The sequence below is a fragment of the Electrophorus electricus genome, chromosome 8, assembly GCF_041902795.1.
Source record: "Electrophorus electricus isolate QZ-2024a chromosome 8, ASM4190279v1, whole genome shotgun sequence".
Lineage (NCBI taxonomy): Eukaryota > Metazoa > Chordata > Actinopteri > Gymnotiformes > Gymnotidae > Electrophorus > Electrophorus electricus.
In genome coordinates this window covers 20,984,433-21,009,941 of record NC_137504.1, presented here as the reverse complement: position 1 = coordinate 21,009,941, position 25,509 = coordinate 20,984,433, and the positions used below count along the sequence as shown (strand labels likewise).

General features: G+C 40.5%; 2 protein-coding genes across 3 annotated transcripts in view; both read right to left on the bottom strand.

The window, feature by feature from the left end:
• Nucleotides 1–1,307: 1,307 nt before the first annotated feature.
• Nucleotides 1,308–12,477, bottom strand: si:dkey-220k22.3 (uncharacterized). 2 transcript variants are annotated; one of them, XR_014125154.1, is made up of 6 exons: nt 12,195–12,477; nt 11,514–11,547; nt 10,509–10,562; nt 9,778–10,180; nt 2,299–2,401; nt 1,308–2,108 (listed from the first exon to the last, which is right to left on the bottom strand). XR_014125154.1 is itself a non-coding variant. In XM_035526818.2 (5 exons), exons 1-5 carry the CDS (start codon nt 12,288–12,290, stop codon nt 2,374–2,376), a joined length of 615 nt encoding a protein of 204 aa, XP_035382711.1. In that variant the 5' UTR covers nt 12,291–12,477; the 3' UTR covers nt 2,171–2,373. The 2 variants fall into 2 exon arrangements, 1 of the variants encoding a protein (XP_035382711.1); XM_035526818.2 differs by lacking the exon at nt 1,308–2,108 and having other exon boundaries at nt 2,171–2,401.
• Nucleotides 12,478–21,197: 8,720 nt separating this feature from the next.
• Nucleotides 21,198–25,509, bottom strand: part of LOC113590935 (multiple epidermal growth factor-like domains protein 9) — a 49,377-nt gene continuing 45,065 nt past the window's right edge. The window contains exons 5-6 of the mRNA XM_035527369.2: nt 24,231–24,500; nt 21,198–23,184 (exon numbers count right to left, since the gene is read on the bottom strand). Of these exons, the coding sequence (XP_035383262.1) occupies nt 22,757–23,184; nt 24,231–24,500 (698 nt within the window). The 3' untranslated portion in view covers nt 21,198–22,756. The remainder of the gene's footprint in view (nt 23,185–24,230; nt 24,501–25,509) is intronic.

The following is a 25,509-nucleotide window of genomic DNA, read 5'->3' as shown; positions in this document are numbered from 1 at the left end:
TTGAGAAAGGTCAGTCAGGTAATCTGGTGGGAATAAGTCATAAATGTGTTGGCACATTTTTATTATCTAAACTAATTATCTTCTGTATACAGGTAACATTCAAATCTAAACATGTAGGTAGTTTTCCTATAGTTATCTGTTATGAAGCTTTGTAATTCCTCACGTGTATAGGCTATATATGTCAAACAATGCACAAATTTAATATTTATTATATATGTGGACATATGTGTCTCAGTGCTTTCATTGTACTTTCAGTACTTTGATGATATGTCTCGGTGCATAAATTTCATATGTATTTTGAATGTCATGTATTGAACATATGAGTTGAGTAAAACACATAAGAGTCATGTGTAATTAAAAAAACGGTTTGATATGGGTATGCCACACTATTATAATAAGTACATTGTTGCTATTACCAGTTAAGGTGGAGGTCTCTGGTCAAGACAGCATATGCACATTCTCTTTATTCATTTTAGCCTGAAAAGCATATGATTATCAGTAATGTTATTACTGTCCACTAAATTAAGCAAACAGCACTATCTGTTCTCATTAGCCGTGGCATCACTGTCTCAATGTGGCACTGGATTGCATCCCACTTAGAGGAACATATATATCATGTAATGAGACTGCTCTTTACAGACTCTTCACAGACATCCACCAAAGCCCATTGCTTGGCCTGCTTCTTGTTTTTCTTTATACATGTTTTTATAAGAAGCAATATCCATTTTTTCCCCCAGATTCAGTTTCATTAATGACAATCAACTCATCCTCTCCTTCCCTCCTTAAGATACATTTCAGTTCAAATTTGGCATGTCTAGCTAATATCTAAAAATTGGATGGAAATTCATTATCTCAAGCATAAAGAAATTATTTATAACTAATGTTGTTGTATTTAGTCATGCAGGGAAAACTATGTTACAGAACAAAAAAAAATAAAATGCTGTTTTAGCAGATACCGAAGAGCAACTTGTCAGCAAAAAATAAGAAGCACGCATATGACGTGCTTACCCTTCCCCATCTGACAACTCTTGATGCTCTTGGTTCCATTTGTTGTTCCTTACAGATGGGGCCCATGACGCCACTGCGCCGACGTTGCCTTGCATCAATTTGGCCACTCGCGTAGATTATGTGCCCTAAAATGCTAACAAAGCAGGAACGGTTTTCAGGTTCTGAAAGCATGCCTGCTTTATACTGTCTGCACTTTCAGGAATGACAGCTGGCATTTCTCAATGTTGCACAAGGTTGTGACTTCCAGTACGTCAGAGCAGACTTGACTTAACACGTGTTAGCTGTAGGCTGGAGGGTGGTGCAGACAGGTAGCACTGAATTTAATTGACAATTGAATAACAATTGAATTACATTTACATTTACATTTACGTCATTTACTCATAGAATATATCATAGTACAGTACAGTAGGTTAGAATCAAACATACCAATGAACTAGAATACTGTAGAATACAGGGATGAATGCTGATACCTAGAAGTGCAAAATACATAAGGTCCATCTTAAACAATGATAAGTGCTATAAACAATAAGTGCTAAAGTTTGTTAAACAACATAAACAATACCCTACAATAAGTACTAAATTAGTCAATATAGGAGCAGTGTCAGTTGTCCTTTAAATATCCCGCAAATAGAAGGGTCTTCAGTCTGCGTTTGAAGACTGCAAGGGACTCTGCTGTCCGGACAGCAAGTGGGAGTTCATTCCACCATCTTGGAGCCAGGACAGAAAATAGTCTTGATGCTTGTTGTCCATGAGACCTGAAGCAAGGTATTTCAAGCCGAGCCGTAGTTGAGGTTCGAAGTACTCGAGGTGTGGATCGGGCTTTGACCATTGACCTCATGTATAAAGGGGCTGGTCCATTTTTGGCTTTGTAGGCAAGCATCAAGGTTTTAAATCTGATGCGTGCAGCTACAGGGAGCCAATGAAGGGAGCGCAGCAGTGGAGTAATGTGTGAACTTTGGAAGCTTGAAGACCAGTCGTGCTGCTACATTCTGGATAAACTGTAGAGATTTGATGGCTCTTAGAGGAAGACCAGCAAGTAGTGAGTTGCAGTAGTCTAGTTTTGAGATCACAAGAGATTGCACAAGCACCTGGGTATCTTCCTGCGAAAGAAAGGGTCGAATCCTTTGTATGTTACAAAAGAGGAATCTGCAACACCTGGTTAGATTAGAAACATGAGTTGAGAACCAAAACTGGTTTTTCCAAAGTTACGCCCAGGCTACGGGCAGCTTCGGATGGTGATACCAGGGAGTTCTGAAAGGAAACTGAGGTCATGGTAAGGGTTGGGAGTACCTGGGATGAACAGAAGCTCAGTTTTACTGGGGTTGAGCTTCAAGTGGTTTGCTGTCATCCATGACGCGATGTCAGTCAAGCATGCTGAGACACGTCTGGAGACCTGCGTGAAAAAGAAGGGTGAAAAAGAAAAAAATAATTGGGTGTCATCAGCATAGCAGTGGTAGGAGAAACCATGAGAAGAATTAAAACAAGCCAGAAATTCAGCTGTTATCAATAGCTACATTTTCTGATGTTATCAGCAGGCCCCTTGTCTGTATGATTTAAGATCTGCACTTGTTTCTTGCTGAACTAAGAAAAGCTTAGGGATTTGAGGAAGATGCCCTAGCAAAAGTAGAACAACCCAAAACACACACCTACAAAACTATAAAACTAAAGATTCAGCCAGTGCACTTTAAGAGGTATGAGGAAAGAACCTTTTTGGGGAGTTCCATATAGAGTAACCCTTTTAATGATGTGTAGACCTTTTCAGCTCTACGTTGAGGATAGTTTCTTTCACCATATTTCTGTCTCTATATTGTAAAGGTGTAAATGTACTGCAGTCATTATTCTGTAGTGGAAATTCAGGTAGAGTAGACTCTGTAGGACTCTGTCTTTGTTTTCCTTGATGCATCATGAAAAGACCATTGCAGAACCCTTTGGATATGAAGACGTGAAATCCAGAATACCTGCTATGTTGGCATATATCTTCAGGAGTTTCAGAAAATTATGCACTTTTTCAGAAAATTATCAGTTAAATTATCAATTAAATTTCAGTCACTACTCTGTTATACAAGAATAGTCAGACAAACTGAATCAGAGAATTTATATTAAATTTAGAATAAATTCTGCACGATGTTATATTTCCACAAGTATGATTAGGCACTTTTGCGATAGGCCTACTTAAATAACAAATCTAACAGGATATATAAACATGCACAATATATTGCACATGTATTGTCTGTGTCTTGTTGGGAGACCTCTGACTAATGCAAATTAAGATGCACCTGGGACTTCTTGGGAACGTATGCGAAATACCCTGTGTGTAGTAGCACTATAGGGCCACGAGAAGGCAGTATCACTCGCTTTTCTAAAGGTATAACGACAAAAAAGCTGGCAGCAGCATAAATAGCGACCAATCCCTGTATTTCACATGACTTATTTAGCGAAAAATAAATAAAACATATTTTGCTAATATCAGAAACATATTTTGTAAATATCAGAACAATCTAAATAATAAAGATAGTTTGTATTTTCAAATGTGAAAGTTTATATTTTTGTACTTTATATTTAAGATTTCCTCTTCAAAATAACATTTTATGTAAATAAAACAAACCAAAAGCAACGAAAAAAAAATAAAATAAATAAATAAATATATATTGTAAATATAATATATATTTGATGTAAATATATATAAAATGTAAATATATATATATTTGTATTTTGATTTGATTTGATTTATATATATATATATATATATATATATATATATATATATAATATATATTTATATTATATATATATATATATATATATATATAAATCAAAAAACAAATATATATATATATTTACATTTTTAAAATGTATTTATTTTTTAGACTTAGAGGCACAACATATGTAGGCTGCATAGTGTATAAAATACTGTCTAACATTACTTAGAGAGGCATTAACGTTAGGGAGATAAAGACCCTACATAAACTGCATTATCTATGGGGCACGTAAAGCTCAACTGTTCCCGTTCTGCGAATCTAGTACATTACGAGTACCGTTCATGATAGACAAGACAAGTAACGTTAAATAACGACGTTAGCAGGACTGCAAAACGGAAGAAAGAACGAAGAGTCAGTGACAATGACACAACAGGGCTTGAGCACAAAATCCAAACCAGGTACAGCACGCTGAGGTCAGCGAGGAGCCTGTTGATGTAGAATCAGCAGAAACGGCCGACTTTAGCCCAGCGAACTACAGCGTTAACGATGACTCTGGTACACATGGATGGATCAGTTGTTAGTCAAACACAGTGCACACACAAAGTATCATGCAGATATCGCATTATTCAATATTTTATTTTATTCAACTATTTTATAGCCCATTACATGATAAAATTAATAGTTTAGCAAATGGTTATCAATTTGAATAAATCAATTTATGTTGTGAACATCAGTGATTTCTCCAAGTATCTTTTATTCACTGTATAAATTCGGAATGTAATACTTAATGATTTGCCGATACCGGACAATGTTAAAAATGGTAGTATGCCCGAAGCTGAAATAAAAGGTAGAACTAAAGTAGCAGTTCTTTAATTCAGATGTTTTCATAATAACTACGAAAACCAGAGGCTAATAATCTAGACTTCTGTATAAACACTCTGAACCATAATTGGAATATAGTGCTACACCAAAGTAAGCTTACTATTTCAGGAGCCAGAAGAAAATAAGTCTCAAACCCTCTCATTAAAATGCAGCATTTTCACAATTTATTTGTAATATTGATATTTCTAGACCTGCTAAGTCCTGCCCCCTGGCTAACAGAAACACTTCGCTGCCACAGGAGAGAACTAAAGACTGCAGAAAGGTGGTGGAGGAAATCTCAGCTCATACAAGTCTCTCCTTTCCAAGTTCTCACTGGGAGTAACATCTGCAAAGTCATCCTACTACAGAGAGAAATTCGAATCATCAGCATCTGATCCACGCAAGCTCTTCACTATTTTTTCTTCTCTCCTTAAAACTCCCCCTCCTTCCTCATCTCTTATTCCGGATGGATTTTATCACCTTCTTTGAGGAGAAGGTTGCAGCAATCCGCCAGTCCTTTTCCTCTGTTCCCACTCCTCCAACTAACGTGCATTCCCCAACAGCCAACTCTCTGACTGCTTTTCAGACGAAATTCTCCAACTCCTGACTTCCAGCAATCCGACTGCATGTCTGCTGGATCCAATTCCTTCTGCCCTGTTCCAGACAATCGCAAGAGATCTGCTTCCTTTCATTACTGTCATCATCAACAACTCCTTATCTTGTGGATACGTGCCTACTGCATTCAAAACCGCCAGGGTGGTACCAATCCTCAAGAAGGCCACACTTGACAGCTCCAGCGTTACCAACTACAGACCGGTATCACTTCTCTCTTTCCTCTCAAAACACCTTGAACGAGCAGTTTATTGTCTCTTTTTCTCACCCAGAACCAGCTGCATGATCCCAATCAGTCTGGCTACAAACCGGCACATTCTACAGAAACGGCCCTCGTAGCAATGGCTTAGAAACTTCATGCTGCTAAAGCTACCCAGGTGCTTGTGCAGTCTCTTGTGATCTCAAAGCTAGACTACTGCAACTCGCCACTTGCTGGTCTTCATCTAAGAGCCATCAAATCTCTACAGTTTATCCAGAATGTAGCAGCACGACTGGTTCCAAAGTTCACACGTTACTCCACTGCTGCGCTCCCTTCATTGGCTCCCTGTAGCCGCACGCATCAGATTTAAAACCTTGATGCTTGCCTACAAAGCTAAAAATGGACCAGCCCCTTTATACATTGAGTCAGTGGTCAAAGCCCGATCCACACCTCGAGTACTTCGAACCTCAACTACGGCTTGGCTTGAAATACCTTGCTTCAGGTCTCATGGACGACAAGCATCGAGCCTATTTTCTGTCCTGGCTCCAAGATGGTGGAATGAACTCCCGCTTGCTGTCCGGACAGCAGAGTCCCTTGCAGTCTTCAAACGCAGACTGAAGACCCTTCTATTTGCAGAATATTTAAAGGACAACTGACACTGCTCCCTTATTGACTGACTAATTTAGTACTTATTGTAGGGTATTGTTTATGTTGTTTAACAAACTCTAGCACTTATTGTTTATAGCACTTATCATTGTTTAAGATGGACCTTATGTATTTTGCACTTCTAGGTATCAGCATTCATCCCTGTATTCTACAGTATTCTAGTTCATTGGTATGTTTGATTCTAACCTACTGTACTGTACTATGATATATTCTATGAGTAAATGACTTTTGCAAGTTGCTCTGGATAAGAGCGTCTGCTAAATGCCATAAATGTAATGTAAGTGTAAATTTCACAAATATTGGATATTAAAATAAAAAAAAAATAACATAACCTACACTGGGTGATAACATACACTTCAGTCCTATGTATAACATTTTCTACCTCATGTTCAGTCTTTGCTTTTATTTCATTAGCACTGCTAAACATCTTTAATCAATCTTTAATCAGTCATGTTCGACTATGGTTCAAGCACTGCTAAACATATTTAATGGCTTCTGAATTCTGCTTGAATGAAGGTGTCCTGTTCCATGTGAAAGAGTTCCTGCAGGTCACAAATACTTGATATGATCCATATTTATACAGATTTCACTGTTCAATTGCAACTTAAAAACTTGATTGTTTGACTCAGTTCTCCTCAAACCAGTTTCTGTGAAATTGCAAATGTGACTTCTGTGCGATGTCTTTTAATACTTATTGTTAATAAGGGTCAGGCTTAAACATGGTGTTTTAGCGTAACTAAAACAACTCTATTGAGTGAGTGAGAGAGAGCGAGAGCGCGAGAGAGAGAGAGAATGTTTAAATGTCTATATAGATTTGTGTCAGTTGTTATGCAAAATTTAAGTATCATGTAGCCTCATGAACACCTTCTTTAAGGAAAGTGCTAACTTTATTTCTCATGTATGTCATATACTTTTCAGTCATATATTCAATTATGTATATCTCGCTTCTGTACCAGTTACAGTGTTGTGGTTTGGATTTGATTGTCATTGTGGGTTGCTGTGCTGCTTTGCTTTAACAGCAAACCTGTCATGAACTTTTTGTCCTCTCAGTTACCTCACTGGAAAATTCTTAGAAGCAACTATATGTGTCTCAGTCTTCTTTCCAGGTAGCATTCCTCTGTCCTGCTGCATCTGAGTGTTACATTAAATGTTATATTGGTTTATTCAGTGAGTGCATCAGTTTAGGTTAGTGAATAGGTGGCCTCCCAATCTAAAACCATCTTAGTAAGGTTCACCAAAAAAAAAAAAAAAGCCTCAGTCAACATCTTTTAAAAAATGCAGAGGCCTCTTTTTGGCATATGTATACATTATACAGGGGACAATAAACCAATTTGTGATCATGTATTTACTCACATCGAAATAAAGTGAATCAAATTTAAATCTGTAGGAGGAACTCGACTTCATTATGAGTCAGGTTAAGGCTGGTGATATTACTGCCATTCAGCTATTGATCTACTAACACGTTATGTTTCTCTATTCTGAATGCACATTAACGTGGTTAAATTCTTCAGGTGTTTGGTGTCTACCACAGATAAACTCTTCAGGTGTTTGGTGTGTACCACAGATAAACTCTTCAGGTGTCTGGTGTCTACCGCAGCTAAACTCTTCAGGTGTCTGGTGTCTACTGTGGCTAAACTCTTCAGGTGTCTGAGTATTCTTAAAACCTCTGCGAACATGTAAGGACGCCATATCACTGCAACACTCAAGACACTCAAGTGCATAGTGACAGTAACCAAGACAGTGATGCTACAATTACGCTCAGAGGCAAAGAGTCATTATTTATTTTTAATTAATATTTTAAATAACACATAATTACAATTTACTGAAAACAGCATTTGTTAAATACAATAGGTTAATAAGCTATGAGAACAATGTTAGTAGTCCATTGTAATCACTCAAAATGAGTAATCACATTCAAGCTTCAAAATAAAAAATTATAAAAAAGATATATCACCGTATACAATCAAACAGGTCTGAATGAGGGAGTAGCTGCTCAGGTAACAGTGCTTCAGACTGATCCATTGCATTCCGTGTTTAGCTTTTTCACACTGCAGTCTTCAAAATTCTGTTCAGCAGCCATAAATGTATCTACATAAGGTGGCTCCAGCATAAGAATCATCAAATCTATCTCAAAAGTCACTTTTGTGTGTCACCAAAAATTGTTGTGAAAATAACTTTTAAATTAGTTGAAAAATCTGGAAGGTTAACTATAGTCTATCTGGGGATCTACCAAGCTGTAAGCCCCCATGATTCCAATCATCTCCAACTGACTTTCTTCAACTTAATAAAGTTAAATTAGTGTGACTTTCCTTTTTGAAAATAAAGAGTGTAACTTTGTAACCCATCAATAAGTCAAAGCATTTTTTTTTAAAACCACATGACCAAATATACTTGCTTTCAGTCAACACCTTCACTGGCATAAAATGAAGTGAATCTCTGTGATGTCCAACAGGGTGAATCATGCTATGTTTATCTCCAGTGAGGTCCTAGACGCTTGATAATCAGGTCTCTGTGGTACTGAGAAAATACAATATTTAGTCTGTGGTTCTGGAAACATGATGTTTGATCTTTTGCAACTTTGCATAATAAAGAACTGAGGGGAGTAACAAACTTCTAGGAACATGCCATAACAGAGTGCTTTATATCATGATGGATATAAAGCACTCTGTTATGGCACGTTCCTAGAAGTTTGTTACTTCTCTCAGTTCTTTATTTATATATATATATATATATAACTTGTTTTTTTTGGTTTTCATTTTGGTTTCTAAGATACAAAAAACAAATGAAAAAAGAAAAGAATAGTGACTCGTTCTGTGGAGAATGATAAAAATGAGGCAGACGCTGGTACTGAGGCAGGGTTAAACCCCTCTGCACTACATACTGCAGTCATCCCTTTATGAACTACAAAATCACAGAGCACTGAAAAATTCCCCTCCAGGATGCTGAAACTGATGCAAGATTAAAAACAAACAAACAGATAAACAGAAAGATGACAGGATGCTCCTTTAAGAAATCATTTAAAGTTTGACCTTTAAAACATTACATTCAGTTGCTTAACTTGTGAATGCCACACATTCATATAAATGATGAGAAAATGGGTAAGAAAAAAGAAGAAAAAACGTGTGTAATTGGTGTCCCGAAATAATCAACACCTGTTCCCTGTCTCAATCAAACACTGTTTGCCTTTGAGTCAGGAAGCTTAAGACAGCGATGTTTGACTTTGTGTGCTCGTTTCTTTAAACTGCGTGCTGATAAGTGGAGAGAGAGGCACAATGCTCTTTTTCAACTGACTCATAATGAACCTGAAACAAAGTGAAAATCACTTTTGTCTCTCATGAGAGGAAAATGCGTCATGCTTCTCAGAAAATCATGAGTTGGGAGCATCATGCAACACACACACACACACACACACACACACGTAACATAAAAGTGTTGCAGCACCCTACGCAAACATCCCAATTATTTCAAAAGGGAGTTTCATCACAGCTTGCTCTGCGGTTAAACATCTGGATGCCTCATTTCGTGGCAGTTCTTATACATTCCAGCACTTCTCTGACTATAGACCCCCCCCCCCCCCAGCCGTGATAGAAGAGCAACTGTTTTAACTTCAGTAGCAAGCAGAAAAGCAGGTGATAATAGAAAAAAACCTATTTGCACCATCGTATGGGAGGCCCAGTCGAAGTGGCTGACGGCTGGATCCCCCCAGGGTCCGATGCCTAAAGGTCGGCGTACCTGACCATGGTGAGGTAGCTGGAGATCGGGCGGATGTCACTGTATTTGATTCGCTCCTTGGGCTGCGCGCGCACAGACAGCTGCTCACCCGCTCTCATCCTCAGCAGCAGGAAGTTGTGCAGATGGGCGTCCTGCTCCCTGTCCGTGAGTGGGCGCGTGTCAAAGGCGGCGGCAAACTCCTGCTCCCCCTGCTTGTAGCGGTAGTCCACGATGAGGCTGAGGTCCGCGGAAGACACGCCCTTGTCAAGGTCAGTACCTTTCAGGCCATATGTCACCTGCATGTAGAGCAGGTAAAAGCCCTGCTCCTTCACCGTTAGCCATGCTTGGTCAGAGTCCAGGTAGAACTGGCTGTTTTCCCACTCCTCATTCCAGGTCAGACGGCTGTCTGCTGAGCTGTTTTTCACTAGATGACAACAAAAAATGAGAGAAACATCATCACCGTCTGAAGCTTGGACAAACACTGGGTGATGTGCGCTTCAAGGAACACAGCACTTTGGGTCCCATTACTTTCAGATTGCTATATCTGTACCCATTACATGACTACCATGCAGTTAGAATACATTATAACCTCAATGTTTTGCTCAAAACCACTTAAGTAAGGGGACCATTGCGGACTTTTGTAGAGGACCTTTGCAGCACAAGCTCTATTCCATAGAGCCAGTGTATTAAAACTCACTTCTTTCAAAGGAAGGTTCTCTGTAAGAGTGCAGTGCTTGGTCAAAATCTCTTACCTTTTAGAAGGTAATGTGCTTTGGAAGTACAGAGGCTATCTGGAATGCAACTACCTGTTGGTCAGGAAACAAAGAAACGCTACACCAAATTGATGAATTATTACACACTGTAGAGGAAACCCATGCATCATGCCAAGCAGTGTAGCTGAATCACCAAAGGAGAGTTACGGGAAACAGCACTACAGCTTACCACAAGCATGCATCACAAATAAACCAGACATACACTTGCACCCAAACACATATTAGCAACACATAATAACCACACACACACACACACACACACACACACACACAATAATATGAATAAAGAACAAAGAACTTTTAAAGAACAGTAGGCCTACTTATTTTGCTAGTGGAAATTTTATATAGTTAGACTTTATTACATAATAAGGAAAAAGCTACATTTGATACTATCTTAACACACACACAGACACACACAAAACAAGGCCAGACAACTCAAACCCAACCCTAAGATAAAACACCATGTACACAAGGTGAAACATCCTGTATTACAAATACAGACTGTCACTTTAAATGTGAATGTGTCAATGCGTATAGACCAATATACTTATTTTTATATACATGACGCTTTTTCACTTAAACTCCAGTATTACTTTTACTTTTGTTAGTGGTTTTACAAAATTGCATTAAGACTAGATTTTGTTGAATACGGTTTTATTTTTTACCTCTGCTCCTAGGATTTAAATACTTATTTGATCAGACACAATGTTGTATGAGATTCTAGCTTGAACCACCTAGTCGCTGAAAACAGCTTCGTTGAGTTTTATAAAAACAGAACTAGCTTTTTTAGTAGCTCTGGGGCACATTCTGACAAACGCGGTGAGTAAGAATTCAAAATGTTAACTTTGACGACGGTTTCATTTTTATGAGTATGCCCAAGAAGTCTATCATACTGTAGAAGCTTTGATGTCTAATGCATTTCCGATTAGATATTATTATTTCTCAGACGACGCATTTTTAGAAATTAAATCAGTCGAAACCTACCGTTGTTGATTCCTCGTCCAAAGATTTCGTATCCCTAAAAAAGAGAAATAGTAAACAAATGAATCAGTTATAAAGCCTATATACTAACATCCATCAGAAATTCTTTTAGACAACAGGCAGTTAGCGCTGATCCGGCAGAGAACGACAGTCAGGCGCTTTCCAAAAGTTTGCACATCAGCTCCTCGGCGATTAACACGCCCCCTGCCACTCGCTCCTAATAATTGGGTGTGCTCCAGTAACAAGCAGGTTACATTTTTCACACCAAAAGCGAATCCAAATATGAGCCTTCCCTTTACACTTATATATACACTTGTATATATTGGAGAACCGAGAACAAAGCGCACGGGAATGCGTTTCGAAGCGGTCGTGCTCTTTAACAGATAACATAGCTCGAACGCATCATAATATTAAATAATATAGGCTACTATAAACTTTAAGAACATTGGATTGACAAAAATAATTTGGCATCATGCGAGCCGTCCAGGACATTTTGACATAGCGCAAACTTGGCGCAAGATCACCCTTTCAACATTCATCTTGGAAAGCGTATGAATTTTTAAACGAAAACATCAGCAGGATAAAAAGTCACAGTATTGCCCAGTTTCAAAAACACAGTAGTAAGAAGGGAGGATTTTTGGTTTGTCTGCAAAAAACGGCGTAAAATACTCCCCGAGTTCTTACCCTCGTCACGTAGACCCAAGTCAAAGTCGAAGCAATTACCCCAATGGTGACAGCGACGGACATCCAGCAAGCGTGCGCTCTAACCGTGTGCACCATTCTCACTTCTGCTCCACGAGATGCTCAAATAACCGCAGCCGCTGACTGGAAGCTCAGCGTATCAATAGCTGATGAAATAGTGAACACTACGATGGGTCTCCCACGCATCCCAGCGGACCTCTACTCCCTCCTCAAAGCTGATTCTTTATATGGGGGCGGTAGCCTGTAACATACACAACAACTGCACCTAAAGTGATATTGAGAGAAGAATTCATGACCTTATCCCAGGCGTGCATTTTAAGCGGGGCGAGTGTGTGTGTGTGTGTGTGTGTGTAGGGGGGCGGTGCAGAGTATCCATATGCATAGAACTGTAAATGCAACCCTAGTAAAAAAACTAAACTAAACTAAATAAAAAAAAAATAAAAATATAAACTAAAATACAAGTCAAATACAAACAGGAAATGTCTGAGCAATCCCGCAGTAAAAACCGTCGCTACTTTGTAAAACCCAACAGCAATGAGGATATATGCACATGTTTATTTCATTTTGTTGTTCAACAAAAATGTATTTAATAGAATAACATGTCTGGACATGTTTAATGTATCGGACTGATGTATTCTGACTAACTTGAAATTGCGAGGCATAATTCCATGGAGAGGTTTAGCCAAAGCATTAGACTCGTTGGACGCTCCTCATCAAATAATATAATAAAAAAAAATATTTTCCGCACATCCTTACAACTCTGTTTAAATCCATTCTACACACAATTCATTTTTTTTAGTTTATCGATACTGGTGAGTATAAGATGCTACAGCTCCACCAGCCTCCACTTCCCTTCCTAACACCTTATCCTAGACGTTAAAATATTAGATATACGCTGGTTTAGGGCGGCTTAGGTAGGAGCAGAGCCGGGTATATGCTAACATATACTGCCAGCCCTCAGCTTATTCTGGGTACATTTGAATCAGTTGTTCATTAATCAAGTCTTTTTTAATGCGTTTGGCTGATTCTTTAATATAGCCTATCGGCAAACGTGGCTTTAGTATTTGATTTCAGCATTTGCATTTGATTTAATTTTGATTCATTCAAAAATGAACCAAGTTTATTCTATTATTTTTTTGTGATTTAATAGGTAATGATATGTACATTCCTATAATAGCATTTCTCTTAATTACTGGTATGTGTTTATTCTATTAATCTTTTCTTTGTATCCTTATATTATTCAGTCCTAAAAATACTTTCTCTATGCTGAAGAGACAGCAGGATGTGTCATTTGGTGCGTGCCCTCCTTCCTACTGGTAACAATGTTAATGACAACAACAACAACAAGGAGAATGATGATGATGATGATGATGATGATGATGATGATGATGATGATGATGATGATGATGGACACATACCTAAAGCAATTTTTGTATTTCAAGACATCATAAAAAACATCATGGATGTGCTGATAATTATTTGCAGCAGTTTTTAAGATATAACCAACAATCCTCACTCTAACTCTTCTATGGCTCAAGTAAAGAAAAGATGGCGACTATTTGCTAAATTCACTATAGCATGAAGGTTAACCCCAAAGAGCCCAAAGGTCAGCCATACTGCACTCCTCCTTTTGGACAACAGGTGTCATGAAGAAAATCATCCCCACCTCCACCTCCCAATAATGGAACTCGACAATAACAATAACATCAAACACACAACAAACCACGAAGACTGTTTCAAGGAAAGGGCAGCTATGACAGGGAAGCCTCCATGCTCGAAGTTCCGTGTCATAGCAGTACACAGCAAGGTTTCGAAATGGGCAGCCTACGTTGAGGGCTGGCTCAACCAAAAGGTTTTAGGAGAGCGAGAGAGAGAGAGAGGTTTGAGAACCCTGCTGGAGCTGCTAAGCTACCTTCACAGTTTCACACAGTGGGCCAAGGGTACAGGGTAAGGGACCACCCTGTTTTGTACTTCCCCAGCAGTCTTGGTCTGCCAAGCAAGCCTGAGGCAACCCAGTGATTAATCAACCAAACAAGGTCAGCACATGTAGGCTATAGGTAACCTCACTGGGTGTGGGTGTTAGCAAGAGCCTGCATTTCTTTTGCCATGCATGTTCAGAGTCTGATCACCTCTCAGAGCTTGCATAGCTCATTCCGGCACACGTTTAATTTCCTGTCGTTTTTTTTTTTCTTTAATGTGACTCATGTTTATCAGTTGAATCTGTTTACAGAACAAACGTATTTCCAAATATGATAGGGATGTTTACCATATTATCTCAGAGTAAAATAACTGGTCCAGTACATGTGTTTTTTTTTGGGGGGGGGGGGGGGGGGTTTGCCACCAAATGATCAGTCCCATCCTTCAGAACCTTGATGATGTCAAATGAGCCGCAATTTCCATTTCTCCATCTGCTGACAAATGTTGATTTTCCCTCTGAAATTTGTAAACAAACACAGAATGAGCCACAGGCCCACATGGCAATTGTCTGGAAGTGGAAGAAAGGAGCCATTCTTTTTAGATATTATATAACAACGGATTAGTGGACTGGGACACATTTTGTAGTTTAGACTCAGATTTTGCTAGAAAAAATTACTGAATTAGTAAATCTGTTTCTTGGGAAACTGAAGTTAGACAGAGCGCAATTAGTTCAAGATGTGATGAACTTTCCTACAGGCTCTTCATTAATCCTGAGTGTGTTCACCTGCCACTCGTCCACAATGCGCAATCCGTTCAGAGAGCCTTGAAGTCTTCCCCTGTGTCACATCAGCACAGTTTCACAGGAAGCCGAGAGAGAGAGGAAAGACTCTGTCTACATTATTTCAGTTTCCACTCGGTGCTCTCCACTAACGAAATGGAAAACTGAAGTAGTAAGTGGGGCAGGACATGAGAGATCAATATCAAGTTACTTTTTTTCACTCATTCCACTGACACACAACAAGATACAGCTATTACTTTATATTAAGGGCAAAATAGCACAACTGCACGGTCATAAACTGCCAATATACAATTAGTCAGTGGCAGTTTGTTTTGGAGGCTGCTCTTTGTAACAATAAGCACAAGTTTCCAAGTGGCTGGAGTTCTAGAGACTGCAGGTCTCACCACGCAGCATGAAAATAACTCAACTGGCACAGCAAAACATTGTTGACTCACATTACATAGATTCACAATATTGCTGATTAGCATTACCAGGACCCAGTCATAATGCATCAAAATGTCCCTTTAAGTCCTTTTAAGGGGATTTTGTTGGGTGAGCCACTGCAAACAGGCAACCCACATCTGAATGAAGCGTGAGTGCCAGCATGAGCAGAATTATGACATTCGCTGCCTTGGACTGTGGAATATTTGAAAATCCCACATGATCTAGGACTGAGATACTGGTTGAAAGACTCCATAGCTCACCTGCTTTTCTGTTTTCATGACAAATATGTCTGTCTTTGTGGGACAACTGCTAAAAGAAGGAATAAAAATGCCTTCTATAGATCATGCAAGTTTTTATTATAAAGGACTGGTTAAATTGCCAACAAATGGCATGCACATTTAAATTGCCTTAATATTTGCCTGTGTATCATTTTGTGGTTATCCTAATAATGATTTTAGTACTTTTTCATTTCCCACTAGTCTCAAAAAATTGACCCCTTTAATAAATGAACAAACAGATAGACCTTTAATTCTGGGCTATCCTGCTATACTGCAAGCGATTCCTCAGGTCTGCCTGACCTGGTCTACCCACTATGGGTGTTACTAGAGCTTTCAGTGCTGGAAATTCCTTGTCTACTCTCTAGTTTTTCCAATCTTAACTGAAGACTTATCTTTTCATACATTACTCTATAGAAAATCAAAGTTAGTCCCTTAATTCACCCACATACATACCTCATATGCATGTCTTGTTCCTATATTTTATATGTATTTGTACCTGTGTGTTCTTTTTAAAAATTATTTTAATCGTTAACTTTTACATTGTTATATAATAATAAATGTAATACATTGCTTTTATAAATGGCTTTTTTTTTCAAGCTAATGGACAATATATAAGATAAACAATCTTAAAGTTTAAAAATCACCCAGATTGGGAAAATAATGCTACACAAAGTGTAGCATTGTGTGAATCCTCAAAAGGCAGGACAGGCAAAATACTGCAGATATAACCTGTCCACCCAAGTCACTTTAGGAAAGTCTGCAGCAAAATCAGGAAGCCGACAAGTGAACTTAGACAGTGTGAGGTTAGCAGTTAATTCTGAAGAGATACAGATCTTATCTTACCTGAAGCCTCTGTAGAGTGACATAATCAACAGAAACCCTGATAAATCTTCTCTGTATTGAAAGGTGGCAAAAAACAAACATCAATCAAAAAAAAAAACCAAAAAAAAAACCAAAACCAAACCAAAACAAAACTAATAAGCTTCATGTATCCTGCACTGGTGACCTTCAAGCATTGACTGCATACCTCGAAAACTGCATTTCATAAGCAAATTTCATTTGAATACAGTCATATAGAAGAAATTTGTATTCATTTGAGACATCAATTTGCATGTAAGGGTATTTATATATATATAATTAGGCTTATGGAATGTGTGAAACATTTCCAGTAAGGTACTTTATATTCATCCACTATGAATGTGTGAAATTAAAGTGAAATTAAAGTGTCTTGGGGAAATGCTTTTTACAAAACTTTGTACTTATTTATTTTATATATATATATATATTTGTTGAGAGAGAGAGAGAGACAGAGAGAGAGAGATACAGATACAAAAGAAAAAGTACATTTTGGTTCAATTCTATTTTTATTTATCAGGGTTTAAAGAACAACCGTATTGTCCTCACCAACCTCTATAAACAAATAACCTCAGGTGACAAAAACACAACAAATCTCAGTATGTAGTCATCTTATTTTCCAAAAAGATCCAGAAACTAGGTGAGACAACATAAGTACTTCTACATCCATAATCATTAAGATACTAATTAGCAGCCTGGTGTTACTGCAGAAGATTAGTTCATCATCAAGAACAGAGACTACCCCTGTGAAAGCTGAATGTTTGGCAGGCTAGTGCTCTGGAGCAGTCAGGCATGTGTGGCCATATCAAGCCAAAAAGGTGTGGACACCACCCATGGTTGTGGACATCACCCATGCTCATGGACATCAGCCAGGGTCGTGGACATCACCCCTGGTCATGGACATCAGCCAGGGTCGTGGACAACACTCATGAGTTCAGAGGAGCCGCTGCTGCTCCTCAATAAGGGATGGGTTATTAGACCATCTCCACACAACTTGAAATTCACCATTCCACACTAAGAAGGACTGGTTACAAATGAAGAGCCCAGTGAATTTCAACAGCAAATGCAGGAAATTCACACCAAGGACAGACAGTTTAATGCTCAGAGATAAAGAAAAAACCAGTCTACGCATGATCTACAGGTTTCTATACTCAAATAAAATGTCAATGTTCATAAAAGTACAGTTAGAAAAAGACTGATCAAGTGTGGCTTTCATGGAAGGGTGTCTAGCCTATATGGCAATATGGCAACACAACTTACATTTGCAAAATTACATCTGAACAAAGACAGATGGTCTGGAACAATATTCTGCAGATTAGTTAGACCAAAGATTCTTTGGACTGATAAGGTGGAGATGTTTGGTCAGGATACACAGTGTCACATTTGATGAGAACCAAACACATCACCACAAACACCTCATACCTGCTGTTTATCATAGTTTTGGAGGGGTGATAATGTGAGCTTGTTTTACATCAACAGAACCTGAGAAACTTGCAGTCATTGAGACAGCAATGAACTCCATTTTATACCGAAATATTCTTGAGACAAATGTAAGCAACATCGCTGAAATTGGGTCATGCGACAGGACAATAATACCAAGCACAACAGCAAACTAGGAAAAAAATTGAACGTAAACAAAAAGTCAGGGTGTTAGAATAGCCAGACCTCAACACCACCGAGATGCTGTGGTGGCATCTTAAGAGAGCTGTGCGTAAAAAAATGCCCTCAAACATTAATGAACTGAAGTTGTTAAAACAGTGGAGCACAATTTCTCCAAAATGATGTGAGAGATGGATAAACTCATACAGAAAGCACTTACTTGCTAAAGTTGCTTCTACATGTTACAGAATTATAGGGTGTACTTATTTTCCCCCACATGATTTCTGAATGTTGGTTTACAATTTGGAAAAAAATGACTAAATATTGAAATCAGTTTTCTGCTGTAACATGAAGCTATTTATTTATAGAATTTGGTGATAACTAAAACAGAGAGTTGGAGGATGTAAGATTGGCAGAAACAGAGTACAAATATTACTGTTACATACCTAAATAAAATTGTGCTGAGTTTGTGTCAGCATATTTGTTGTGAAAGGGAATCTCCTTTTTAGTCCTTTACATTTGAATCATTCATATTTAGCTACTAATTTCTTGTTTTTAATATTATTTCTGCAGGATATTTTATATTTTTACCATAAGAACTGCTTTGCTACTGCTCCTACATCTTATTTTAGGACTTTATCTTTTTTTTTATTTTTGACTAAAAGTTATCCCAAACAGTACACAAACTTCAGTTTCCATGCCAACACGTTTATACCAAGAAGCTACATTACAATTCTCCAAGTAACTCAGTAGTACTCGATAAGATAGTTTGTGGAACTGATACCCTTTCACTCCTACTCAGGGTGTCAAGCAGTCTGGTTTTACTTCTATTTGAGTCATTATTTCAATGAAATACCAATACTTTTACTTGAGTGTGGTTTTTAGATTACTCTACCCAACTCTGCGTTCTGAATGGCAGGTACCTGATCAGCGCACACGTCAAAACGCCGTTTGTTGTGTCCAGCTGTGCTCGGGTAAGCTCTGCTTGTGTTAGCTCTGGGGATTTTGCTGTGATAAGGGCCGTGTTGCGGATGCATGAGATGCAGAGGAAGCTGGTACCGTTCAGTATGAGTTTGCAACATGAGTCACTACGTACCGTCAAGACCCTTTGAAGAGGGGTGACAGTGGGAAAGATGGTGGTAGTGGTCTGAACAGGCTTGCAAGTGGTTCTAAATATCAACGGGTTTTGGCGACTTTCTGGTTTGCAGGTTACCATCTACAGTAGGGCCCGTCTTTCGCAAAGTTTGCAAATGGAAGAACATCGACTGGGGTGGGGGGCGGTGTGGGCTTCTGTCACTTCTGCTGAAATGAGTAGACGAAGCCTCGGTTCTGCCTTTTCCACTTCACTTTTTTTGGCATCTGAACAGTGCGTGGTTTCACTCTTCACATCACCGCAAAGAATGTCTTGTTCTCACCAAGTAATCAAAACCTCACCTGCTCCTCGCGTTCCTCCACATGCCACAGCACCTTAGAGCAATAAAACTGAAACAGATGAACAGCACAGATGCATCTGAGTGGATGTTTGGAAAATGCTTAATGTGAGAAACAGTGAAAAAAGGTTTCACCACACAGATAGTCATCAGAACAGATAGTCATCAAAGACCTTCAACAATGGCAAAGTGGACAGTGTACACTCAGGGCGAAAGGTGAATATTTCACTTCACTTGGGGGAGGGGAGACAATAAAGAGAACAATACCAAGAGCAATTCCTGAAGTACATGCATGATAAATGTATACAGAGAAAACCATTAGTACTTATATATATATATATATATATATATATATACATACACACACACACACACACACACACACACACACACACACACACACACAGAGGATAACTGTGACAAGTAAATAACTTAAGGGTGGTACCAGCATGTTCAAATATTTTAAAATAATGATATAATAATAATAATATTATTATTACTTTATTATTAGCATCTTCAAAAGATAAAGTATTTTGGTATGAGAACCAAGTATACTGTATCACAGAAAACAAACCATTTGAAAATCTGTCAAAAATCCAGCTAGTTATGATTTTAACCGGGGGCCTCTGCCTCCATGGACATACACACGTTAGTAGACATTCCTGCACCGTACTGATGTGGTGGTGGTGTTGACACACAAGATTACTGCGAGGTAAGATTGAACAAAAGTAACGCAATTTGGTAACAATTGTAAATGTGGTTTAATCTGTTGAGTGATGGAAGAAAATTGACTGCCACTTTCAGGTATAAAGGGGCAAAAGGTGTGGGGTTAGATGGGCTTCAGGGATGCTAGTCAGTGGACCTTTCACAGTTAACATATGAGACACTTGCCTTCACTATGGCAACCGTGAACACAAGGGCCCGCTACTTAAAAGGAACTTGATTCACAGGAACAACTTCCAATGAAGATGCTTCCCTAAAAACCACATACTGGCACACAGGGATTGCCATAGGATAAACTCCGGGCAAATATTACGATATTGCTGTTGTGATATCTGATGGTGTAGGCATATGTGTCGCAGCTTTACACATGCTCTCGGTTTTGAATGAGTGTGTACTGTGGCTTTCTGAAGCACACCACAGTAACCTTATCACTCCAGCACAGAACACCATACCAGAACACTGTATGCTTAATCTATCGCTAAAGAACCACCCTGCCAAAAGATGGCCCCTCTAATTGAAACAGAAAATATGCAAATGATTTAAATTAGACGGCTAGGTTAATTAAGGAGGACTTCACATCACAGCTGCTTCACGTTAATACACTTTCAGAAACAGACGATTGTAGAAGGCCAACCATGACAAACTTGAGCGTGTGCTGTTTCATTGCAACTATCATAATGCAAATCAAGTCCATGGGCAAAATGTGCAAAGCTTAACAGAACTGGAAGACTGCAGTAGAGGAGGATAGATCTGAATGACAAACACAGATGTTGGTATGTTAATATGGGAAAAGTGAATGCCTCTCCTGCATGTCAGCATGAAATATACAGGAAAGTTGACCTTTTGGGCTTTATGATGTTTGTTTACATCATAGTACTTGTCCTAATACTTCTGTCCGGGTAATGTAGTTCTAACTCATTGATCTTGTATCTGTTGTAAAGTGGGCACTGTACACAGAAAATTAGGTCAAAATGGATTTTTATTGACATCAATCACAGAGTTAGTCACGTTGTTGGGAGTAAGGACCCCAAACTGTAATTTAAGACAAGACATAAGACCATACAAACTCCACAATGCCTTTTTTGGTCACTGAAAGATAACTGTGTGTGCGTGTGTGTGTGTGTGTGTGTGTGTGTGTGTGTGTGAAAGAAAGTGAGAGAGAGAGAGAGAGAGAGAGAGACCATGTTGGCATCTCCCTCTGGTACCTATACAATAGCAGCTTCTCTCTTTACAACTGTTTCTCTGTACATCCATAATTTACAAGTATGAACACTGCATCACATGCGCAGGGGTGGGGGTGGGGCGGGGGGATGACCGGCTGTGATTGGAGAGCTAGTAGGGAAAAATGACGGAGGTATCTGCAGAGCATTCAGGCCAGGCTGTCGGACACATGCTGCTTCCATTACTTGGCAAACCGGACTGACTCTGCCATCTCTCGTCAGTCACTTATCCGCTCGGTAGCTCTGCTGTTGTAGTCCTTCCCTTTGTGCTCGCGTCCTCGGTTATGTTCACCCTGCCAACCATGCTCCCTCGTTTTCCTTCACCTGCACACCGCATCGCTCGCTCCTCGCACATTCCCTAGCTCCCCAGGTGGCAGAGAGTGTAGCCCTGGCCAGGCACAACCAGGTCTGGGTCGGAAGTCCCCCTGGACGTCTTTCCCCCTTGCTCTGCTCAGAGCCCGTCTCCAGATGTGGACGCAGGTTGCGAAAAAGTGCTGCGATGGCCAAGGAGAGGTGCAAACAGCACGTGGGGAGCTCAGCCTCAACCCACCTGCTGGCCAGCCTCCACATTTCACTGAAGCGAACCTGAAAATAAATTAAATAAAATTTTGTACTCTTAAAATCTATGCAGCGTTGGCATGTGATGCTCAGCTGTGCCAAAGAGAAAGTCTTCTCCTTTTTGGGCTCCCTTAAGGACTTTGTGCAATGCATCTCTTATGTGCAGCAGTGAGTTTTCAGTTGCTGTTCAAACACTGCCCCCTACAGGCCGGCATGTAGGCTCACATGCTCTCAAGTAAGTAAGGTTAGGGGTGGGGACTCCAAATCTGTTGGGTTAGGCTGAGAACAGCTGTTCGTATAATTCCATACATTTGTTTTTCTTTCCGTCTTTGCTGAGAATCCATCGGAAGTCCATGGATGGGTGCCAAGCCCCACTTAGCAAAGACACATAATGCAAATCCATCCAAGTCTGAGCATCTCTTGTAAATGTTTAGGCTGCCGTGAGTCCGAGTCATGTTACTCTTTGACGTGCATATGCGGGAATGCCTTTGTTGTGACATTATTGAAATTAGTGAATCTGGTAATGCAGACATGCCTCTTCTGTTCCACAAGTCAGCAGGCCCTGGATACTCGAGCCTGGCCACAGTGTGGAGTTCACCCAGCTGTCTGGACACATATACACGGGTGCTTCTCATCTCTGTGAATTTGTTTTTATCTTTAGGCGTGCGTGCGTGTGTCTGTTTGTGTGTACTTTTCCTGGAAATCCAAAAGCATCGGTCCCCCCCCACAGCTGCTCCCCCTGTCACGCCTTGTACAAGTTCCCCGAGCTGCTGAGGGTCAGCTGGCCACTGGGGGCCACGTCGTTGGCCTCGTCCTCGAGCAGGCCCGAGACGTCTGCGTTGGGGAGGCTGTCATGGTAGCTGCTGAAGCTGATATTATCCTCCTTCAGCTCGATGGTCCAGAAGGGCGCGCTGAGCTTGCGGTTCTGGTACTCGCGGTAGGCGTAGGTGCCCGCCGCCAAGCCCGTGAGCGCCAGCAGCACCACGATGATCGCGGCCAGCACGATGACGTTGAACTGGCTCCAGGTGACGCTGGTGGACATGGGGCCCGGACTGGTCGTGCAGTTGGTCGTGGCCAGGCTGGAGAGGAGCGTGGCAGGCGAGGTGGAGAGCTGCTCCGTGACGTTGGGGCTGGGAGTCATGGTGGAGGAGTGCTCAGGAGTGGGGAGGACTGGGGAGAGAGAGAGAGAGATCCGCGGATAAACATGACGTATGCAGTGCACATTTTCACTGGGCCATTTCTACTGGTAGAAGAAAAAGAAGCATTACTTCTGCTTTCCTTTGGCAGTCAAATCCAGGAACAGGGATTTACAGAGTCAGCTGTCACCATCACCATCATTCATCATTACAAGCACATGAACATGGACATGAACATGCAAGCTATAAAGTTGTGCAGGGGGAGACGGAGAGAATGAGTAGAGTGTGTGTGTGTGTGTGAGAGAGAGAGAGAGAGAGAGAGAGAGAGAGAGAGAGAGAGAGAGAGAGCGAGCGAGAGATGCACGCAATGAATGAACTGTGTGTGATGTAGTGAACAGATGCTCTGGACACAGTTGCACGGTTTGCTGTCACACAGATTTCACCAGATCACACTGCTTTGCTTCTAGCAAGACGTGAGCCCACCACTTCCTCACTTCAAACAGGAACCAATAATGGGTTCAATCTGGAACCTGTTTTTTTATCCTGCTCTGTGTTGAAAGTCTTACAGTGTAAAATTTGCCATACAGGCAATATACGAATATGTTAAAACTGTGGTCATGCCTAACCATGCACAGTGCTGAAAGGGGTATTGAGGACATTTAATGTAATACCTGGCTGGCCTTACCGTGCTAACCGAGTAAAGCCGGCGTACTAACATGCAGGCAATCAACAAACAATCTCGCCATTCCTCGCATTATTCAAATTTTCATCCCCCCCCACCAATCTACCCTGCACTACTTGCTCACGGTTCAATGGTCCCAGTTTGCATACTGGTGAGAATTTGGTGGCGGGCTTCTGTGCTGTATTGTGCTGCAGGGACTAATAGCTGAGAGTTGACTGTGCTAGAAAGGATGGCATGCTCTGTCCTGCTCTGATCTGAAAGCAGCGGACATCAGGGTCACCTCGGTCCACAGATGCAAGCAGCACTGTTCTCTTGCTGGCCGTCAGGGTAGAGGGCAGTGCTCGAACCCTGCTATACGCTGCCTGCCTCGCCTAACTGACCGAAGCAGCCCGGCTCACCTGTGGGAGTGCAGTTGTGAGCGAGGGCGTCCCCGTGGAAGCCCGGCGCACAGCGTTCGCAGCGCGCCCCTGTCGTGCTGTTGCTGCAGCTCAGGCAGAGGCCCGTGTCTGGGCGACAGATGCGGGGTGCGGAGGCCGGAGCTGCGTTGCCGCTGCAGTCGCACGGCACGCAGATGCTGTCGGCGTTGTAGAAGCCATCGCGGCACTGCTCGCAGTTGGCGCCCTGGTACTCTGGCTGGCACTGGTCGCACACCGGCTGGCCGGACGAGTCTGCGGGGCGCAGGGAGAAGGGGGTTACACTTCCTCTCTGGTCTAGTTAATACCTTTTTAATTTGCTTCTGGGCCACTAGGTGGCAGGACCACAATAAAATACGGCAGAAGGGAAGTTCATAAGCGGAAGGCAAAAATATGCCACTACCATCGTTCTATTCACATTCCCGTCAGCTCAGCTTCACATTAGTTGTGATAACCCCTGAACAATTTAGCAAAGTATCATTTGAAAGGAAGGTCTCGGGAGTACTTCACCATAAAAGCGATATCCCATCCCTCCCACGTCCCCTTCCCACGTCCCCCAAAAGGAAAAAAGAATGTTCATCAAAAAGCAGTAAAAATGTAGTTGAACATAAAACACAAGCAATGATTACCTGGGCACAAATTATAAGAAAGAAAATAGCTACCCAGTTTACCAGAGCATACAACTATCATTAGCAGCACAAGACTGTGGAAGAATGCCCAGTCTTTTAGCCTCAACTTATTAACTATCTATTAATAATTTGTATTGACCACATCAGAGCATATCAGAATCCAAAGTCATGGACCCACAAGACCATTTAAGTCCCAAGTCAGTGTTTATAAAGTCCACAAGTATTTCTGATGTGCCAAGTCACAAAAACTGAGTCAGGTTCACTGGAGTCAAACAGCACTCAACTACTCCTCTCTAATTAAGAGCACACGAATAAAGGCCTATTCATTTCCATGACACATGCTTTATGTGGATAAACACAAAACTACCAAAAGATGTACAGGCAAGAAAACAAACGTTCAAATTTCACTGAGTATATTTAATTTTTAACAATAATAATGATGCACTATGTTCTTAACTCTAATTAATTTTTGAGTTGGGGGTACACGGTATGGAGGGGTCAGGACAACTTTTCAGAACATCTGTCTTTGTAAATCCAGTTTCCTAGGTATAATCACTACCATGTGACACGCATACCTATTATCTTTGAGTGACAAGTAATTTTCTTAGCCTTTTGTCAAGTTTCCAAGGAAAATC